The sequence below is a fragment of the Gorilla gorilla genome, chromosome 1 (assembly GCF_029281585.2).
Source record: "Gorilla gorilla gorilla isolate KB3781 chromosome 1, NHGRI_mGorGor1-v2.1_pri, whole genome shotgun sequence".
NCBI classification, from domain to species: Eukaryota; Metazoa; Chordata; class Mammalia; order Primates; family Hominidae; genus Gorilla; species Gorilla gorilla.
This window is the reverse complement of record NC_073224.2, coordinates 220,135,356-220,153,173: the sequence shown is the minus strand read 5'-3', so window position 1 is coordinate 220,153,173 and position 17,818 is coordinate 220,135,356. Positions and strand designations below refer to the sequence as shown.

At 48.1% G+C, this 17,818-nt stretch overlaps 1 protein-coding gene across 12 annotated transcripts in view; it reads right to left on the bottom strand.

The window, feature by feature from the left end:
• The window catches only part of TMCO4 (transmembrane and coiled-coil domains 4), a 118,710-nt gene that overhangs the window by 66,032 nt on the left and 34,860 nt on the right, over positions 1 to 17,818 (bottom strand). For all 12 annotated transcript variants that reach the window (XM_063703747.1, XM_063703780.1, XM_063703850.1 and 9 more), the window contains one exon: positions 6,743 to 6,875. In XM_063703747.1, the coding sequence (XP_063559817.1) occupies positions 6,743 to 6,875 (133 nt within the window). The remainder of the gene's footprint in view (positions 1 to 6,742; positions 6,876 to 17,818) is intronic.

Here is a 17,818-nt window from a genome sequence, read left to right as displayed (position 1 = left end):
TTCCCTGCCAGTTCACCTCAACAGGTTTTTTTCCTAAGCATCTCCTGGGTGTAAAGCCCAGTGTTTCTCAGTCACTTCATTACACAGAAGCAGAAAGCAACAGTAAAAATATCTGTGCATATCATGATACTGGTTTTCCACAACTGAAATTCATGTCATCAGTGGTGTGGGATGAGGCTGAACCATGTGCATCTAGCACAGTGGGAGGCAGGAGGGCCATCAAGATTGAGGGTTCTAATGTCAGGATTCAAACTCTGTGGATGTAGGCATGAATCCTAGCTCTGCTGTTGTGGTAGCTGTATCACCATTCACCACATATTCAGTTATCCCTCTCTACAGAAAGATTATGCATCCCTGCCCTATCGAACTGAGTGGTCATAGGACCAGCTTTAGCCAAATGTAGGTGGAGGTGATATGTGTCACTTCTGGCAGAATCTTTTTTTTTTTTTTTTTCCTTTCTTTTTTTGAGACAAGGTCTGGCTCTGTCACCCAAGCTGGAGTGCACTGGTGGGATCTTGGCTCACTGCAACCTCTACCTCTCAGGTTCAAGTGGTCCTCCCACCTCGGCCTCCCAAGTAGCTGGGATTATAGGTATGCACCACCACGCTTGGGTAATTTTTGTACTTTTTGTAGACATGGGGTTTTGCCACGTTGCCCAGGCTGGGCTCAAACTCCTGGGCTCAAGTGATCCACCTGCCTCAGCCTCCCAAAGTGCTGGGACTACAGGTGTGAGCCACCGTGCCGGGACAACTGGTAGACTCTTTAAAGCCAGTGCAGGAAAGTGATTCATCTTCTTTCTCTCTGCCCCAAAACCAGCGATAATCTAGATAGGGTCACTCTGTCAGCCTGGGACCCAGAACCAGTACAATGTGAATTCAAGCTACAGCCAATCTGCAATGGACACAAAGTATGAACAAGAAATACACCTTTAATCCTGTAAGCTGCTGAGACTTATTTGGGGGTCACTTGTTATGGCAGCAAAACCTAGCCTATCCCCACAATGGACAGAACCACTTAATACCTTTGTGACTATGCACAAATTATTTGTCACATCTGAGTTTCCTCAACCAACAAATGGGGATAAAAACAGTACTGAATTTCCAGGGGTATTATGAGGACTAAATGAGACAGAGACACTGAGACATAGTGACTACCATCCTGTAATTATTCAATATGTTTAATGCTATTATCACTCTTTTCATTATTATTGTAATAATTTCCTCCTCAACACAGGCTGGAGATATACTTTGACCCTGAACTGCCTTGACCCTTAATTGATAACTCTTAAGTCAGTTCCAAGTGGAAGGCTGAAGATTACTGACTTTGGGCAGAGTTCAAGGCCGAAGAAAACATTCAAGTCACTGACGATATACGATGGGAACGTGCAACTAGACAAGCGATGTGGCGCTGAGTCAGCGGCATCTTGATTCAACAAACACAGCCTGGAAATAGTCTGGAAATTTGGGGAAGAGGTGTTTGAGCTCAGCTCTGCCATGAACTTGCTGGATCATCTAATTTTTCTGAGTGTTGATTTTCTCACTTAGGAAATGTAACTATCAAATGACCCATGGACAGATGATGAGATGGCACCACTGCAGCAGCCAATGCCAAGTATTAATAGAAAAATATGACCATGACTACCTGCCTCTCTCTCCTCTTCCCTCCTTGCCTGCCTGGCTGCCTTCAGGACACTGTCATCTCTCCCCGATGTGACACTTACGCCCTCTGTGTCCTGATCCCTCTCTCCCCTCTAACACTCATCAATTCCTCACTGACACATCACCCTTGGGAAATACTGAGCTGCCTCCAGTCACCTTCTGGCCCCTGGCCATCAGGGACCTTCCCACCTTCCTGTGACTAGTTCAACATTACTCAACCTTCAGGAGTCAGCTGAGATGGGACATATCCTCCAGGAAGACTGGCCAAAACCCCAAGGTTGCTGAGATGCCCTGACTCTGGGCCCCTTAACCCTCTGTGCCACATTATCCTGGAATTCTACACCAGTGATTTTCAGAGGGTGGGCACCAGAATCACCAGGAGGTACCTGTTAAAAACACAGCTTCCTGGGGCAGAATCTCTGGGTCTAAGGACAAAGATTCTGTATCGTTAACAAGTTCCTCCTCCAGGGATTCTGCTGTAACTCAAGTTTGAAAATTGCTGAGCTAAGCTCTCACAGCACGGACCAAGCCATTTCCAACTCCCCATCCTCAGCAGCTTGCCCTGGGCTTGGAAACTGGAGGGTACTCAGGAAATCTTTCTTGTAAAGAGCCTAATTATTCCAACAAGAATTGGAGGTGACCACCTTGCTGCAGTGATATACTCCCCTACTCACTGTCCACATCTCTGAAAACCAGAGAGGTACAGGATGGACATGTTGGCTAAATAAAAATATATAGGCTGGGCATGGTGGCTCATGCCCGTAATCCTAGCACTTCGGGAGGCTGTGGTGGGAGGATCCCTTCAGCCCAGGAGTTCCAGAATAGCCTGGGCAACAGGGTGAAATGCTGTCCCTAGAAAAATAAAAAAATTAGCCGGGCATGGTGGTGCACACCTGTGGTCCACTATACTTGGAAGGTTGAGGTGGGAGGATCGCTTGAACCTGCGAGGTCAAGGCTGCAGTGAGCCTCTGCTGCAGTGATCATGCCACTGCACTCTGTCTGGGTGACAGAGTAAGACTCTGTCTCCCCCATCTCCCTCACAAAAAGTTTGTAAGCATTTGTTGATTTGAAACAAAGATATTTTTTCCTAAAGTTACTTGGCTAAGGCACTCTCTCCTAATGTTCAGCTGAATGGCCAATCTATTTCCCTGTTTAAGTATTTGCATGTTCTTAATAATTGTTTTGGGGGCCGGGCGTGGTGGCTCGCGCCTGTGGTCCCGGCACTTTGGGAGGCCAAGGCGGGCGGATCACGAGGTCAGGAGATCGAGACCATCCTGGCTAACATGGTGAAACCCTGTCTCTACTAAAAATACAAAAAATTAGCCGGGCGTGGTGGCGGGCATCTGTAGTCCCGGCTACTTGGGAGGCTGAGGCAGGAGAATGGCGTGAACCCAGGAGGCGGAGCTTGCAGTGAGCCGAGATGGCGCCACTGCACTCCAGCCTGGGTGACACAGTGAGACTTTGTCTCAAAAAAAAAAAAATTTTTTTTTGTACATAAAATAGCTTTCCCAGACATCGTTCATTATTGCAGCACTATACTCTTGCAATTACTTCAATTGTCTGATTGAATCTCAACATTGAAAGCAAAGGGGAGATGTTTGCTCTGAGTCACATTTACAATGCTTCCTTCCCTTTTCTTGGAAGTGAACACTCAGAGAACAACACTAAATCCGAATGACAGCCTTGTTGTCATCACTGACTGCCTGTTGATTAGATATGACAGCAACCCACACCGTCATACAGTCACGGTCATGCTGAAAAGGCAGAAGCGAACCTGAGTTGCCGTTTCCATGTCAGCTGCCCAAAGACAAAGGCTGAAACCACATGCAGATTTGGGCTAAATCCCAGGCTGAAGCCAGAGATACCTCCTGAAGAGCAAGACGCCCGCATTGCCCATCTCATAGATCCACAAATCGGTCTTACTCTCTGTCATCTTATCTCCCGTAAGAGGGTGTTTTCTGTCCTTATCCTCACCACCACCTTCTGTTTTTAAATCACTTTTTTTTGTGCTGACAGATAGACAGAGCTAATCACTAAGAGGTCTACAGACACTTTCCTAGTAATGGCCTGGATGGCCCCATAAAATCATTATCTTTCTTGTTTTCTTCAGAATTAAGGAGAAACCCTGCCACTGCCAGCCAGGCCTTGAAGGACACAGTGAGAGCCATTCAGCCTGGACATCGTGGTCAAATCAGATGCTGCTGGCCAGCCATGTGACCTTGGCTGAGTTATGCCACCCCTCTGACTTTATTTCTTTATTTGTGAAACACTTAGGGGGCTGTTATGAGGATCGAGTGAGATGGCATCTTGTGCCTGCATCTAGTAGGCATTCAGGAAAAATCTGATGCTGGCAACGTTCTTACGATGTGAGTGGTATCTTTCTTTCTTTATTTTTAATTGTAATTTTTTTTTTTTGAGATGGAGTTTCACTCTTGTTGCCCAGGCTGGAGTGCAATGGCATGATCTCGGCTCACTGCAACCTCCGCCTCCTGGGTTCAAGCAATTCTCCTGCCTCAGCCTCCCAAGTAGCTGGGATTACAGGCATACGCCATCACACCCAGCTAATTTTTGTATTTTTAGTAGAGACGCGGTTTCACCATGTTGGTCAGGCTGGTCTCGAACTCCTGACCTCTGGTGATCCACCCGCCTCGGCCTCCCAAAGTGCTGGGATTACAGGTGTGAGCCACCGCGCCTGGCCTATGTGAGCAGTATCAACCCCAGCAGCTCATGAGCTCACATCTTCTGAGACTCTACTATGTGCCAAGCACGGGTCCCAGCTTTCGATATGTGTTAAGTAATTTAATCCTCTCAACGCTGATGGCGATACTACAATTATCCTCATGTGAGAGATGAAGAAATGAGGCACAGAGAGGAGAGGTGAAGTCACTAAACAAGTGAGGGAAGCCAGGTGGCCTTAGGGCTCAGACAGGGACCCAGGAGCAGACGGGTGGTACGGGTGGTACGTCACACTCTAGACCTCAGCTGCAGAGTCACCTTGGTCAGCCCAGTGATGAACTCACCTCCCAGAAACACAAAACCTTACAGTCAAGAGAAATTTACGTATCATTCAATCCCTTAATTGTATAGGTAAAAAAAGAAAATGGGTGCTGGTGTCCAGGGAGGGAAAGACACGTGCCTAAGGCCACACAGAGGGTTAGTAGCAGAATCAAACTGAGAGCCAGGTCTCCTGGCTGAACAGTTGCTATGGCTTCCCTGGGTCTCGGATCCTTCCAGAGACCACAGAATCTGAGAGTCCCTAACGTTGCATAAACAATTACATGTGTGAAGCCTTTTCCTGGGGAAAAAGTCTACATATAGACTACAATAGGGTCTATAATAGTTTATAAAAGGGTCTATAATAACACAATTAGAACAGTATTGTTAACAACAGCAAATAATATTTATGGACTAGTTACTCTGTCCCAGGCTCACTTGAAACACTTCACATATATATGAACTCATCTGGGCCCCACGGGAACTCTGTGAGGAGGGCGCTACTATTATCCCCATTTTACAGGTGAGGAAGTTGAAGCTCAGAGAAGTTAAATAATGCCCAGATTCACATGGCTGGTAAGTGGCAGAACTGGCCTGTATTAGACCTTCTGGTTTATATCTTCCCTGACCTGGGGTTACTGGTATCATCAGAACAAATTGCTCCGGGTAATAAGTTTCTCTCTGATAATAAGATTTCCAAATAATAACTGAGAGTTTCCTTAATTTCAAGGCATATAAGATCCTATAAATTCCCGACATATCCAAAGAACCTAGGATGCCCTCGTGATTATGGTAATTGGCATGGATCCAGGTATTTCTATACTGACACAACTCTGGGAGTCAAAGCTAGTATGTCTACAGGTTATTTCAACAAACCAAGTTTCCTCCTTTCTCAAGGAAATACCCCTTTTCTTTGCTCCACTAACTGTGGCATGAGGGTGGCTCTGGGTCTCAATTTGGCTTTAGGATTAAATTCCCAGGTGGGCTGACCTCGTGTAACCTGGCTGGTCAAAGAACACCACGGCAGCTAAAAAAAACCCAGACCTGGGAGACGTGCCTGGTGCCAGGAGCCTGGGATTAGGCTGTGACTGAAATTGATTTATTGCTCTGGGATTAGATCCTGTGTAAAGTGTTCTGCAAAGAGCTGAGCACCGGCCAGGTTACCAGGATTATTTCCTTCTACACATTCTTGACCATATATAGACAGCAAAGCAACTCTACAACTGATGGGTCTGGGACATGTCTGGGAAGGGGAGGATTCACATCTACCAAGCACTTGCTGTGTGCCAGCCCTGGGCCGGGCATTTTATAATGCGCAGACATTCATTCTTTCTAATGATCCTGGGAGGGCACTATCCTTATTCCTGTTTCACAGATAAGAACATTGCAGCTTAAAAAAGCAAGGCCACCCGCCCAATGTCAAGCAGTGGACAGGTATCAGAAACGGGAATTGAATCCAGGTCAATTGTGCCTGTGAACCAGGTGCCATAAGAGCCTGAGGTGGAACAGGGTGTCAGGGCCCCAGGATGTTAAAGTCACAGATTCAAGGCCCTTAGCAATCATTCATTCCATCTTTTCTTTTCTTTTCTTTTCTTTTTTGAGACAAGAGTCTCACTCTGTCACCCACACTGGAGTGCAGTGGCACAATCTTGGCTCACTGCAACCTCCGCCTCCCTGTTTCAAGTGATTCTCCTGGCTCAGCCTCCCGAGTAGCTGGGATTACAGGCACATGCCACCGTGCCCGGCTAATTTTTGTATTTTTAGTAGAGATGGGGTTTTATCACGTTGGCCAGGCTGGTCTCGAACTCCTGACCTCAAGTGATCCACCTGCAGGGTGCTGGGATTACAGGCGTAAGCCACCATGCCTGGCACATTTCATCTTTTCTTCTTGCAAATGAAGTCAGAGGCCCAGAGAGGGCAAGTAGCTTGCTAAGGCCACACAGCGAGTCAGGGCTACAGCTGGGACTCTGTCCAGGGCTCCTTCCACCTCACTACACCATCTCTTAAAGGGAGAAGGGGACTCTGTTATCTGCAAAGTACACTGAAGTGGAAATCCTTGGATCCTGATGGGGGTCGCGGGGCTCTCTTACTCAGATTCCTCCTCTTTGATTTCCTTCAGGCTCTCCAGGAACGTCTCTTCAAGGACATCCAGCTCCTCCAAGGGCACTTGGAGCAGGGAGGTCATGTGGCAAACGAGGACTCTGGCCCGGGCATCATAGTGCCCTCGAAAGACAGAAACAACACCGGAAAAGAGTCAGTTTAGGTTTTAAGAACAGTGATGTTAGCAGTGTAACTGATAAAACCCACACTGGAAACAGCCTAAATGTACAACCCCATGGGAGCCAGTCAATGAAAAAAACGACACAGTTGCCTGGACAGAATACTACACAACTATTAAAATATTCAGCAAAAGCAAGGTGGGGCTGGGTGCGGTGGCTCACTCCTGTAATCCCAGCACTTCGCGGGGCTGAGGCAGGCGGATCGCTTGAGTCCAGGAGTTCAAGACCAGCCTGGGCAACACAGTGAGACCCCCTCACCTCTACAAAAAAATACAAAAATTAGCCAGGCATTGTGGTGCATGCCTGTGGTCCTAGCTACTCAGGAGGCTGATGTAGGAGGATCATGGGCCTGGGAGGTTGAGGCTGCAGTGAGCCGTGATCATGTCACTGCACTCCAGCCTGGGCGACAGAGTGAGACCTTGTCTCAAAAAAGAAAAAAGGAAGGTGGTATTTCTCACCAGTCAAATGCGCAAAGATCAGTTTTTAAAATTTCACAGCTGTGAAGGAGATGATAAAAATGGATGCCCAAAGACATTGCTGGTGGAAGCATGCACTGGTATAAACTTTCTGGAGGGCAACTGGACAATACGTATCAACAACTTAAAAAAAAATACATCCCCTTTGCCCCAGGAATTCCATTTCTGGAATTGTAATCTTAAGAAAACAACCGTAAATGCAGATGATATTTAGTAAATAAAGGCACTATGCTGTATTTATAATATGAAATTGGAAACAACCTGGAGATTTCCAACATCAGGAAATTAGTTAAATAACCCACACCCATCCAGCCGAAAACCAAGCGGCCATAAAAAATGATTCCTAAGAAAAGTATGTAATAACTTTCAAAAATAAGTTCTTACCCAGAAGAATTTATGGCTAAGAGAATTTATGGCTAAGTGGTGGTGTGTGCCTATAATCCTAGCTACTTTGGAAGCTGATGGGGGAGGATCACTTGAGCGCAGGAGCTCGAGATCAGCCTGGGCAACATAGCAAGATCTCATCTCAGTAATTGAAAAAAAGGAATAAAAAAGATACAGTTCTGTTTGCATATTATAAATAAAGAAAAAAGGGAAAATAAATGCTTATATAATGAAACAAAATTTTTAATGCATAGAAGAGTGACTTGATAATACGTCATGGGGTCCCAACTAAGAAACAAAACAAAAAACAAATACCACACAGGAAAAAAAAGTGAAGGAGGTCGGGCGCCTGTAATCCCAGCACTTTGGGACGCTGAGGTGGGCAGATCACTTGAAGCCAGGAGTTCGAGACCAGCCTGGCCAACATGGTGAAACTCCATCTCTACTAAAAATACAAAAATTAGCCAGACGTGGTGGTGGTGGGGGGGGGGCGGCGCCTGTAATTTCCAGCAACTTGGGAGGCTGAGGCGTGAGCCACTGCACCTGGCTGACAATTCAAATTTAGCATCTTACGGTTCTGATGGCCGGATATTCTAAAATCACAGTGTTAGCAAGGAGAGAATCTGTTTTCTTGCTTTTCCCAGCCTGCTTTCCTTGGCTTGTGGCCCCTCCCTCCAGTCACTCCAGCCTCTGCTCCCATGGTTACATGTCCCGCTCTGACTTAGATCCTCATGTCTCCCTTTTATGAAGACCTTGTGATTGCATTAGGCCTATCTGGAAAGCCCAGGATAGTTTCCCCATCCCAAGATTCTTAATGTAATCACACCTGCAAAGTCCCTTTTGCCATGTAGGGTAACATATTCACAGTTGCCAGGGATTAGGATGTGAACATCTTTGGGGGCCATTATTCTATCACTTAACCCTTGACCTGGCTCAACCATCACCTCCTCTCTGAACCCTCTCTGCATCACTCCTTCCTTTGGGGGTCTGTGATCGCTTACACAGACCTCTCAGTATCTTCCCCATTTGATTGTACTCATCATATCTTACGAGACTGTAAGCTTAGTCATCTGTTTTTCCAACTGCTGTACCTACCTGGGGTGTGACACTTAATAAGAACTCAAAAAATGTTTATGCAGTGAATGAACCAATGAATAAACTCTTCCGAATTTTAGGTCAAATTCTTTGTGACTCAAGTACTATGACATGCTTCCAAATTGAATGTTTTTGACAGAGAAAATCACAAGGACCTGGCATTCAGCTACTCCGCACTCACCTTCCCTGTGTGCCCTGGCCCTGTGAAGACACGAGTTGTCTAAAACGCTAATTCCCCAGTCCAGCTGCCTATTAGCATGACCTGAGAAGCTTGCCGAAAATAGGGTTTCCTGAGTACCGGTATAGGGGACACTCCTTTCCCTGGCCTCATGTTTCCATGTGAGGGACCATTTACCATGACACAGTTCCTGAAGTCTTGAAGTTTGAGGTTTCGGCTTCTGCAAAAGAAATCAGTTCCTTCCTTGACCCAGGGTCCCCAGAGTGAAACAGGGTCTCTCGGGGCTGCCCTGCTGTCTCCCGGGATGAGGAGCTGTCTACGTGCTGGGGACAGACACCACATGCTGTGGCTTGGGGTTATTAGATTCAGTAAACTTCCATGGAAAAAAGGAGCTCCTTCCTTCCCCCATAGGAGCAAAGACTACTGTGCCCATGTGATAATCGGGTTGTAGAAATCAAGCTTTGGCCATGATGATTAATTGGTGGCAATGATAATTACTTGCTAATACATACTCCACTGGTCAAGGCTGCAGTGATTCACCTTCCAGCATGCAGGCTGCTGGGTGCCTGTGTGATTAACATTCCTGTGGTAATCTCAGGCACGGGGCTTTGTATCTCAGCCTTGTGTATAGGTCATTTCAAGGACTTGGTGGCAGGGATGCTGGTCTTGGAGCCAGGGTTCGTAGTTTAAGGCTTGTTCCTTCTGGAAGCTCTAGGAGCAAATCTCCTCGTCTAGAAGGCAGTAGGGAGGGGCAGAGTCCTGGGCTACCCAGGATATTGGCATTCTCTGGCCCAGGCTCTACTGCCAACTTGCCAGGGGGCCAATTTGCTCCTTGAGAGCCTGTCCCAATGAAAGGTGCCCCACAGGCCAGGCGCGGTGGCTCACGCCTGTGCCTGTAATTCCAGCACTTTGGGAGGCCGAGGTGGGCCAATCACTTGAGGTCAGGAGTTCAAGACCAGCATGGCCAACATGGTGAAACCCCTTCTCTACTACAAAATACAAAAATTAGCCAGGTATGGTGGCACACGTTTGTAATCCCAGCTACTCGGGAGGCTAAGGCAGGATAATTGCTTGAACCTGGGAGGCAGATTTTGTAGTGAGCCAAGATCATGCCACTGCACTCCAGCCTGGGCAACAGAGGGAGACTCGGTCTCAAGAAAAAAAAAAAAAAAAAAAGTGCTCAAGTGCTCCATCCACCCTGGGGCTCAGACCACAAGCCTGGGCATTGCTCTTAGTTCTTGTTTCCCTGTCCCGACATGCAACCCAACAGCTGATGCTGACAGCTGCACCTGCAAAACATATCCTGGGTTTGACCACTTCACTCCTTCTCCACTGCCACCGCCACAGCCCTCGCTCTCCAACCACCAGCCGCCTCACTGTTCTCATCTTTCACTCTTGCCTCTGCACTCCATTTGCCAAACAGCAGCCACTGAGCTTCTTTAAAATCATCAATCCGGTCGTGTTCTCTCCCTGGCTTAGAGCTCTCTGACAGCTCCCCAGTGCACTTAGAATAAAGTCCACATTTCTTTCCATGGTCTGCAAGACTGCACATTATCCAGCCCCTTCCTGCCATCCTCTCCAACCTCACCTTCTACCCGGCCCTACTTCAGGCACCAGCAGCTCAAGAAGCCAAGCTCACGGCTGCCTTGGGGCCTTTGCACTTGCTGTTCTTGATATCTGGGAAGTTCCTGCCCCAGATCTCTGCTCAGCTGCCCTTTCCCATCAGTCAGGTCTCCACTTAAATATCACTTCCTTAGAGAAGCCAGCGGCTCCTGAATCAGAACAGCTCAGCCCCCAGTCACTCCATCTCCATTACCCCATTTCCCTGTATAGGTTTATTGTCTGGCTTTCCCCATCGGAATGTCTGTCCCACAAGGGCAGCGACATTTACTTTGTTCCTTGCTGTTCTCCCAGTGCTTGGGACAATGCCTGGCAGTTAGTAGGTGCGTAGTTAAGATGTGTTGAGTCATTAGCTGACCAAAGTTCTCTCTTGCCTGCCAGGGTTCTGTGCTGTGGCCACCTGCCCCAGACAGCACAAAAGACCTTTCTCTGCCTCCCACCTCCACTGAGACTCCCTCTCCCTCTCTAGTACCCTCCAAGTCCTGCTCCCCCAGGGGACTAGGGGAGAGTGGATTAATGGGTTAAGGCCTCTCTCCTCCTCTCAGTGGGGTCTTCTCTTACAGTGGTGAATTATTCTTAAATGTCATAGTCTTTTTTTTTTCTTTTTTAAGAGACGGGGATCTTGCTATGTTGCCCAGGCTGGTCTCAAACTCCTAGCCTCAAGCAATCCTCCCAGCCTCAAGCAATCCTCCCACGTTGGCCTCCCAAGTAGCTGGGACTACAGGCACATGCCACAAATATCAGAGGCTTGACTATGCCTGGAACACTCAGTTCCTTCCTCAAATGCACCTTCTTGGAGAAGCCCTCCCTGACCCAGTCCACTGCTTCCTAGTCTCTTACCATGAGTTATTTCTTCGTATCTTTTTCTTTTCTTTTCTTTTTTTTTTTTTTTTGAGACAGGGTCTCACTGTCACCCAGGATGGAGTGCAGTGGTATGATCTTGGCTCACTGCAGCCTCAACCTCCTGGGCTCAAGTGAGCCCTTACCTCAGCCTCCTGAGTAGTTGGGACTACAGGCATGTGCTTCCATATATATTATCAGAGGATAATATATATATCTCTCCAGCAATCCACCCACCTTTGCCTCCCAAAGTGCGTGGTGGGATTAAAGGCATGAGCCACTGTGACCAGCCATTTCTTCTTATCACCATTTAAAACAACTATATATATATTTTATTTGCTTACTTGTTTATTTTGTCTCCTCTTCTTCTAGAATATAAAATATAAGCTCCAAATCCACTGTGCATCCCTAGTACCTCGGCCCATGCCAAAAACAAAGCAGAGGTTTAATAATCTTTGTATGTAAGAGGAATGGAATATTTGTAGAAATGAATGAATGACTGAGTGGCTGGAACTCTGTTGGGAGAGATCCAAATGCGGGGGACAGTTCTGCTGGATGAGATGTATATCCCCTTTCGGCAGAAACATCCTATGACCAATAATCCTATTAATCTGGAAGCTTCATTTATCACCTACTCATCTAGATCAGATTCTGCGCTACACTCTCTGCACGTATTGGCTTATTGAATCCTTATGACCCTCTGAAGTGGCAGGTACTATAGAAACTCCATCTTCTCAAAGAGGAAAGTGAGGTGCAGAGAGCTTAGGCCAGTGGCCAGGTTCACCCGGCCAGTAAGTAGTAAAGTGGCAGCCTGGGTGCAGAGGCTGTGCACCTGACCGCCACCCATTCCCCGCACCATGAAGTGGGAAGGAGGGCCACGAGCTAGCAGAACACTGTCTTCCAGCCACACACCTCTCCCCCAAGCCCGCCCATGCTTCCAGCCTGCACTCCTTCCTCACGGCCTCCTTCTAAATCAGCCCATGATCAATGGGTGCTTCGACATCCCCCCCTATTGCTCCTGATAGATGTGCAGATTCCAGTCCAGTGCCCAGGCCCAGGCTTTTGGATCCTGCCGGAAGGACCAAAGGAGCTGGTATCCAGAGGTCCTTTCCAGCTCAGAGATCTGAGGGTCAGCCTCAGGGTACCTGTTCCTCCTCACAAGGAGAGACCTTTAAAGCCCAAGGTCAAATGGACTTGAAACAGCCCAACAGCAACAGGGTCATGTGGAGACTTCAAAGTCACAGCGGGACAGTGGTTCTTAGAGTTTAGGGAACATCAAGGTCCCAGAGAGCTTGTGGAATTTCAGCTTCCTCGGTCCCAAATGCAGGAGATCTGGGGTAGGGCTTAGGAATCTGTACTTTTAACAACAGTCCCCACTCCCCACTCCCAGTGATTCTGAAACAGATGACTCCTACCCCAGGAAACACAGCAGTGGGCTCCCCTCTTGCAAATGAGCTCCTCCCAGTCTGAGATGGTCTGGATGTGCTCATGCCTGGAGGCAGAGCGTGATGCTCCTCCCGCCACCTCTGCAGGGAAGGGAACCCGGCATCCCTGGCCTGCTCCTAAGCAGCAGGCATCATGGCAGGAGCTTGCATTTGTAATTGCTGATCCTCCCAATGGTCCTAGGAGGTTGTCACTATGATGTCGCATTTTGCAAATGAGGAAAGAACAGGTGCAGAGTGGATAAGAAACTTTCTCAAAGGCACACAGTTTAGAGAGTGCTGGAGCTTGGATTATAATCCAAATTATATGATGCCAACATTCCTGCTCATTCCACTATGAGTGCCTTTTAAAGGCAAATGCCTTACTCTTGAGTGAGTTTGGTGTCCTAGGACAATCTCGTTTGGCCAGCTGTGAATCCTATATTTTATGCACATGGGGTATACATACAATCTCAGGGGCAGCCCTAGATCATGGGCCACAGGCACACCTAAAAGTTACGTATCTCGGGATAACAGTTCTTTGGAAAGATGGGGGATTGGGGAGGGTGACCGAGGGATCTCGGCTCTGCCACCAGAGGGCAGAAGTGTGCCAGACACCCAGAACTGTGGGATTAGCCCTGGTGCCCACCCCAGACACACAACCACATACTGTGGGAGCCCCTGGAGCCAACTGGTCCCCCTGCTTCAACAAGAGCAAGGGGCATGTCCAGAGCCAGGCTGTGTGTTCATGATGGGACTCCTTCACCCACCAGCATTTCTCAGTACAGAAGCAGCTGCGTTTCGTACTTCATTATCTAACACTCTCATGCATCAAAGGATAGCAGCACCCTGGGAACTTGGCCCTAAATGCCAGTTGCACCCGCAAGTTGTGATAACAATCCTGACTCTCCCCACGTTTCCAAATCCCCCAAATCAGGAGCGGGTGGCAGGACAGCCTCCTGTTGTAAGGCATTGAACCAGCCTATTCCCAGTAATGACTCCATCTCTGAGCATGGAGGCAGGGATGGTGGGTTGGGGCTGACCTCATACCTGCTGGGAGAGCCCACACCTTTGGGAAGAGATCATGGTCAATCCCCGCCCTTTGGGGGCTGCCCTCCAGACCAAAGCGAAGGAACCCAGAGGCAGAAACTTTAGCCTTTGTCAAACAGACCTGGGTTTAAATCTTGATCTAAGTTCCTACTAGCTGAATGGGTTCAGTAAGTCTCTTAACCTCTCTGAGCCTCAGTTTCTTCATCTGCAAAAGGGGAATAAGAATATCTTTTTCTTTTTTTCTTTTTTTTTTTGAGATGGAGTTTCACTCTGTCACCCAGGCTGGAGTGCAGTGGCACGATCTTGGCTCACTGTAATCTCCGTCTCCAGGGTTCAAGCGATTCTTGTTCCTCAGCCTCCCGAGTAGCTGGGATCACAGGCACCCACCACCATGCCTGGTTAATTTTTGTATTTTTAGTACTGATGGGGTTTCACCATGTTGCCCAGGCTGGTCTCGAACTCCTGACCTCAAGTGATCTGCCTGCCTCGGCCTCCCAAGTGCTGGGATTGTTACAGGCGTGAGCCACCACGCCCGGCCAAGAATATCTTTTTGATCTGGCTTTTGTTGAGGGGCAATAAGAGGATGGATGTGGTGAGCTTGGCTGGCACCTGGGACACAGTAAGTGCCTGATACAGGGTGGCTGATATTACTTCATGGGAAATTGTCATGTTTCCTCCTTCCTGTACCTGTTAAGAAGCCACTCTCTGAGCCAGGGTGCCAGGGTGAGGCTGTGGGCTGCCTGCTGCTGTGCCAGGGCAGGGGACCTTTGTCTCTCTTCTCCCTGGGTCCAAGAACACACCTCACAGGTCACACTCATATAACTGCTAACCTCACCCACCACCCTACTATCCCTTGATTCACCAACTTTTCTAATTACATACTTTTTCTAGAATATTTATTACGTAGCCCCATTTTTATCCTAAATGAATTATTTTCCATATAAAGAAGAAACTACACAGTATTCCAGTCCCATACACCCTGTCCATTGCTGTGCACTGGGTTGAAGCCCCGTTGTGTGCCCAGGGTCCCCATTTTGAGAGGCTGAGCCTGGCTGCAGAGCCCTCACAGGGCAGTCTAACTCAGGACATCTTGGGGATGATTCTTGCCTTTTGTCCTCACGGCTTAGGACGATTAAGGGCATTAAGGCGGCGACAAGCTTACTTCAAGACGAGTGGTCTTGGAGCAGAGGGGAGAGAGGAGGGGTTGCTTCTGAGACCCTCCCATCTCCACCTTCTTGGATGCAGGATCAGTAAGAGAAGCAGCTCCTCTGGTTCCTGCTGCATGGGCACCCGCCCTTCATTCAGGCCTCATCCAATCCTCTTAAAGTCAGCTTCAGGGGTAAGGTCTCCACTTATCTCCATGTGGGAGGTGGAACAGCAGGTAAGAGGTGGACTCAGGAGCCCCGGGGCCTGGCTGGAATCCTAACTCCTCACTTTCCAGCTTGGGCAGGCATTTCATTCTGCTGCAGTTTCCTCTGCTGTAAAATGGGAACAGTAACAGCATCTACCTCCAAGGGTCATTGTGGGGTTTCAATGAATTGGTTCCTATAAAGAAAGCACTTAGCTCAGAGCCAGGCATACAGTAGGCACTCAATGAGCATCTGCTATTAGAGTTACTCTCAGTGCCTCACATGGGGCCGGGCATACACAGCAGGTGTCAGTTCTTATTTGCGGAATAGATGGACCAGGCTGTTTGGATACGGATTATAAACTGTATGAATCTCAAGGATGTTGGGCTGGGCGTGGTGGTGGCTCACGCCTGTAATCCCAGCACTTTGGGAGGCCAAGGCAGGCAGGTCAGGAGTTCGAGACCAGCCTGACCAACATGGAGAAACCCTGTCTCTACTAAAAATACACAAAAATTAGCCAGGTGTGGTGGCACATGCCTGTAATCCCAGCTAGTCGGGAGGCTGAGGCAGGAGAATTGCTTGAACCCGGGAGGTGGAGGTTGCAGTGAGCCAAGATTGTGCCATTGCACTCAAGAGTGAAACTCTGTCTCAAAAAAAAAAGATGTTGATGGAGAACCCAGCAGCCAGGTGACAATATTTGCATTTTACCACAACCTAGGACTAACACCTCAAGCCTTTCTGATTCATCAGGGAGGCAGGGTTTGCAATCCAGTAATAAATACTAGGCCAGAAAGCAGAGCCACGTCTGCGGTAGAGAGTGCCGTGGCTCAAGTGTGTGTGTCTCCTGCAGTTCCAGGGCCTAGAGGTGATCCTCCCTTTGGATTCAGAGATCAGAGGGCAAAAATCATGACGCAGTTTAAGTCTCCCAGGGACCAATACAGAGTTCACGGTGAGATTCACTTGGCCTTAAATGGAGTTTTGAAACTTACTTTGAAATGTAATCCTGGGCTACTCACTTAACCTGCAGAACCTTCATTTTCTCCCCTGTAAGAGCAGGTTAACAGTACCAGTCTCAGCAGCAGATCTGATGATCATCTACTCTGCAATAACTCAGAATCTATGTAAGCGGCTTAGAAGAGCAACTAGAAGAACTTAGGAAGATTACCAAATGCAAGTAAACCAGCCCCACCTGAGATGGCCGTATTTTCAGTTTTGCAACCTAGAGGACATTGGCAATGTCTGGAGCCATTTTTGGTTACCGCAGCTCAGGAATGTCTATTGGCACCTAGTGGGTAGAGGCCAGGGATGTGGCTAAGCAGCCCATGGCACACAGAATAGCCCCCCACAACAGAATGATGCAGCCTCAAACATCAATTGTGTGGAGGTTGAGAGTTATCAGCTCAGATTTAGTTTAACTTTCATCACGTAAAAGACTTATTTTTTCGGTTGTGTGGGCAAAGCGCTTCGTGGGTTGCTACTAGATGAGGAGAAGGAAATGATTAGCATGCACAAAAAATTCCGCCCAGCTGCCAATATGGCATCGTTCGGTGACTAAGATCCCAAAACTCTCAGTAAAGGTCAACCTTCCAGGAAGTTCTGAGAAATGCAGCTTTTCATGCTAATTTCCTGGGCTGACTCCGTGACTAATCAGCCCGTCTCACACCCAGGGAGAAATCCTGCAGCACAGACAGCCTCCTCCTCTGCCCCCATCAATCTCTGTAGAAGGAAGACATTCAGCAAATCATGCTGCTCAGCATCTAAGCTCATTCTCCAAAGAAGGGTCGCCCACCCATCCTTCTATTGCTCCCGCCCTCCTTCTCTCCATCCAACAAGTACCAAGTGTCCACCATGCATCCGTCAGAAGACATTCAGCAAATCATGCTGCTCAGCATCTAAGCTCATTCTCCAAAGAAGCGTCGTCCACCCATCCTTCTATTGCACCCTCCTTTTTTCCCTCCATCCAACAAATACTAATGCCCACCATGCGTCCATCCGTGTTGCACTTGCTGGGATGCAAAGGTAAACAGGCCCAACAAGGGCACTGCCCTCATGGAGCTCACGAGGAAGGACCTGGACAACTGGCCCATCCACGACACCAACCTTTTCCTTACAAGATCCTTGTAAGGATCTTGACATGCTTTACAAGATCATGTTCTTAGAACCCAAGACAGTTTTTAAAAATCGTGTTTTTATGGAACATTTGGCTCTTGCCCCTTATTTGTACTTGAAATTGCAGTTCAGAGAGGTTAAGCGACTTGATCAAGGTCACACACAAGAGTCTCAAGAGACAGGATGAAAATCCAGGTTCCCTGACTCCAGGGTTTTCCCATTTCACCATGGCCACCATCACCCCAGCAACACTCACAGCCCGTGCCCTGCCTGCCAACTCCATGCTGGGCACTCTACATGGATTCGCTCATGTAATCCTCACCGCCACCCTATTAGGTAGAGACTACTGTTACTCCCTTGGACAC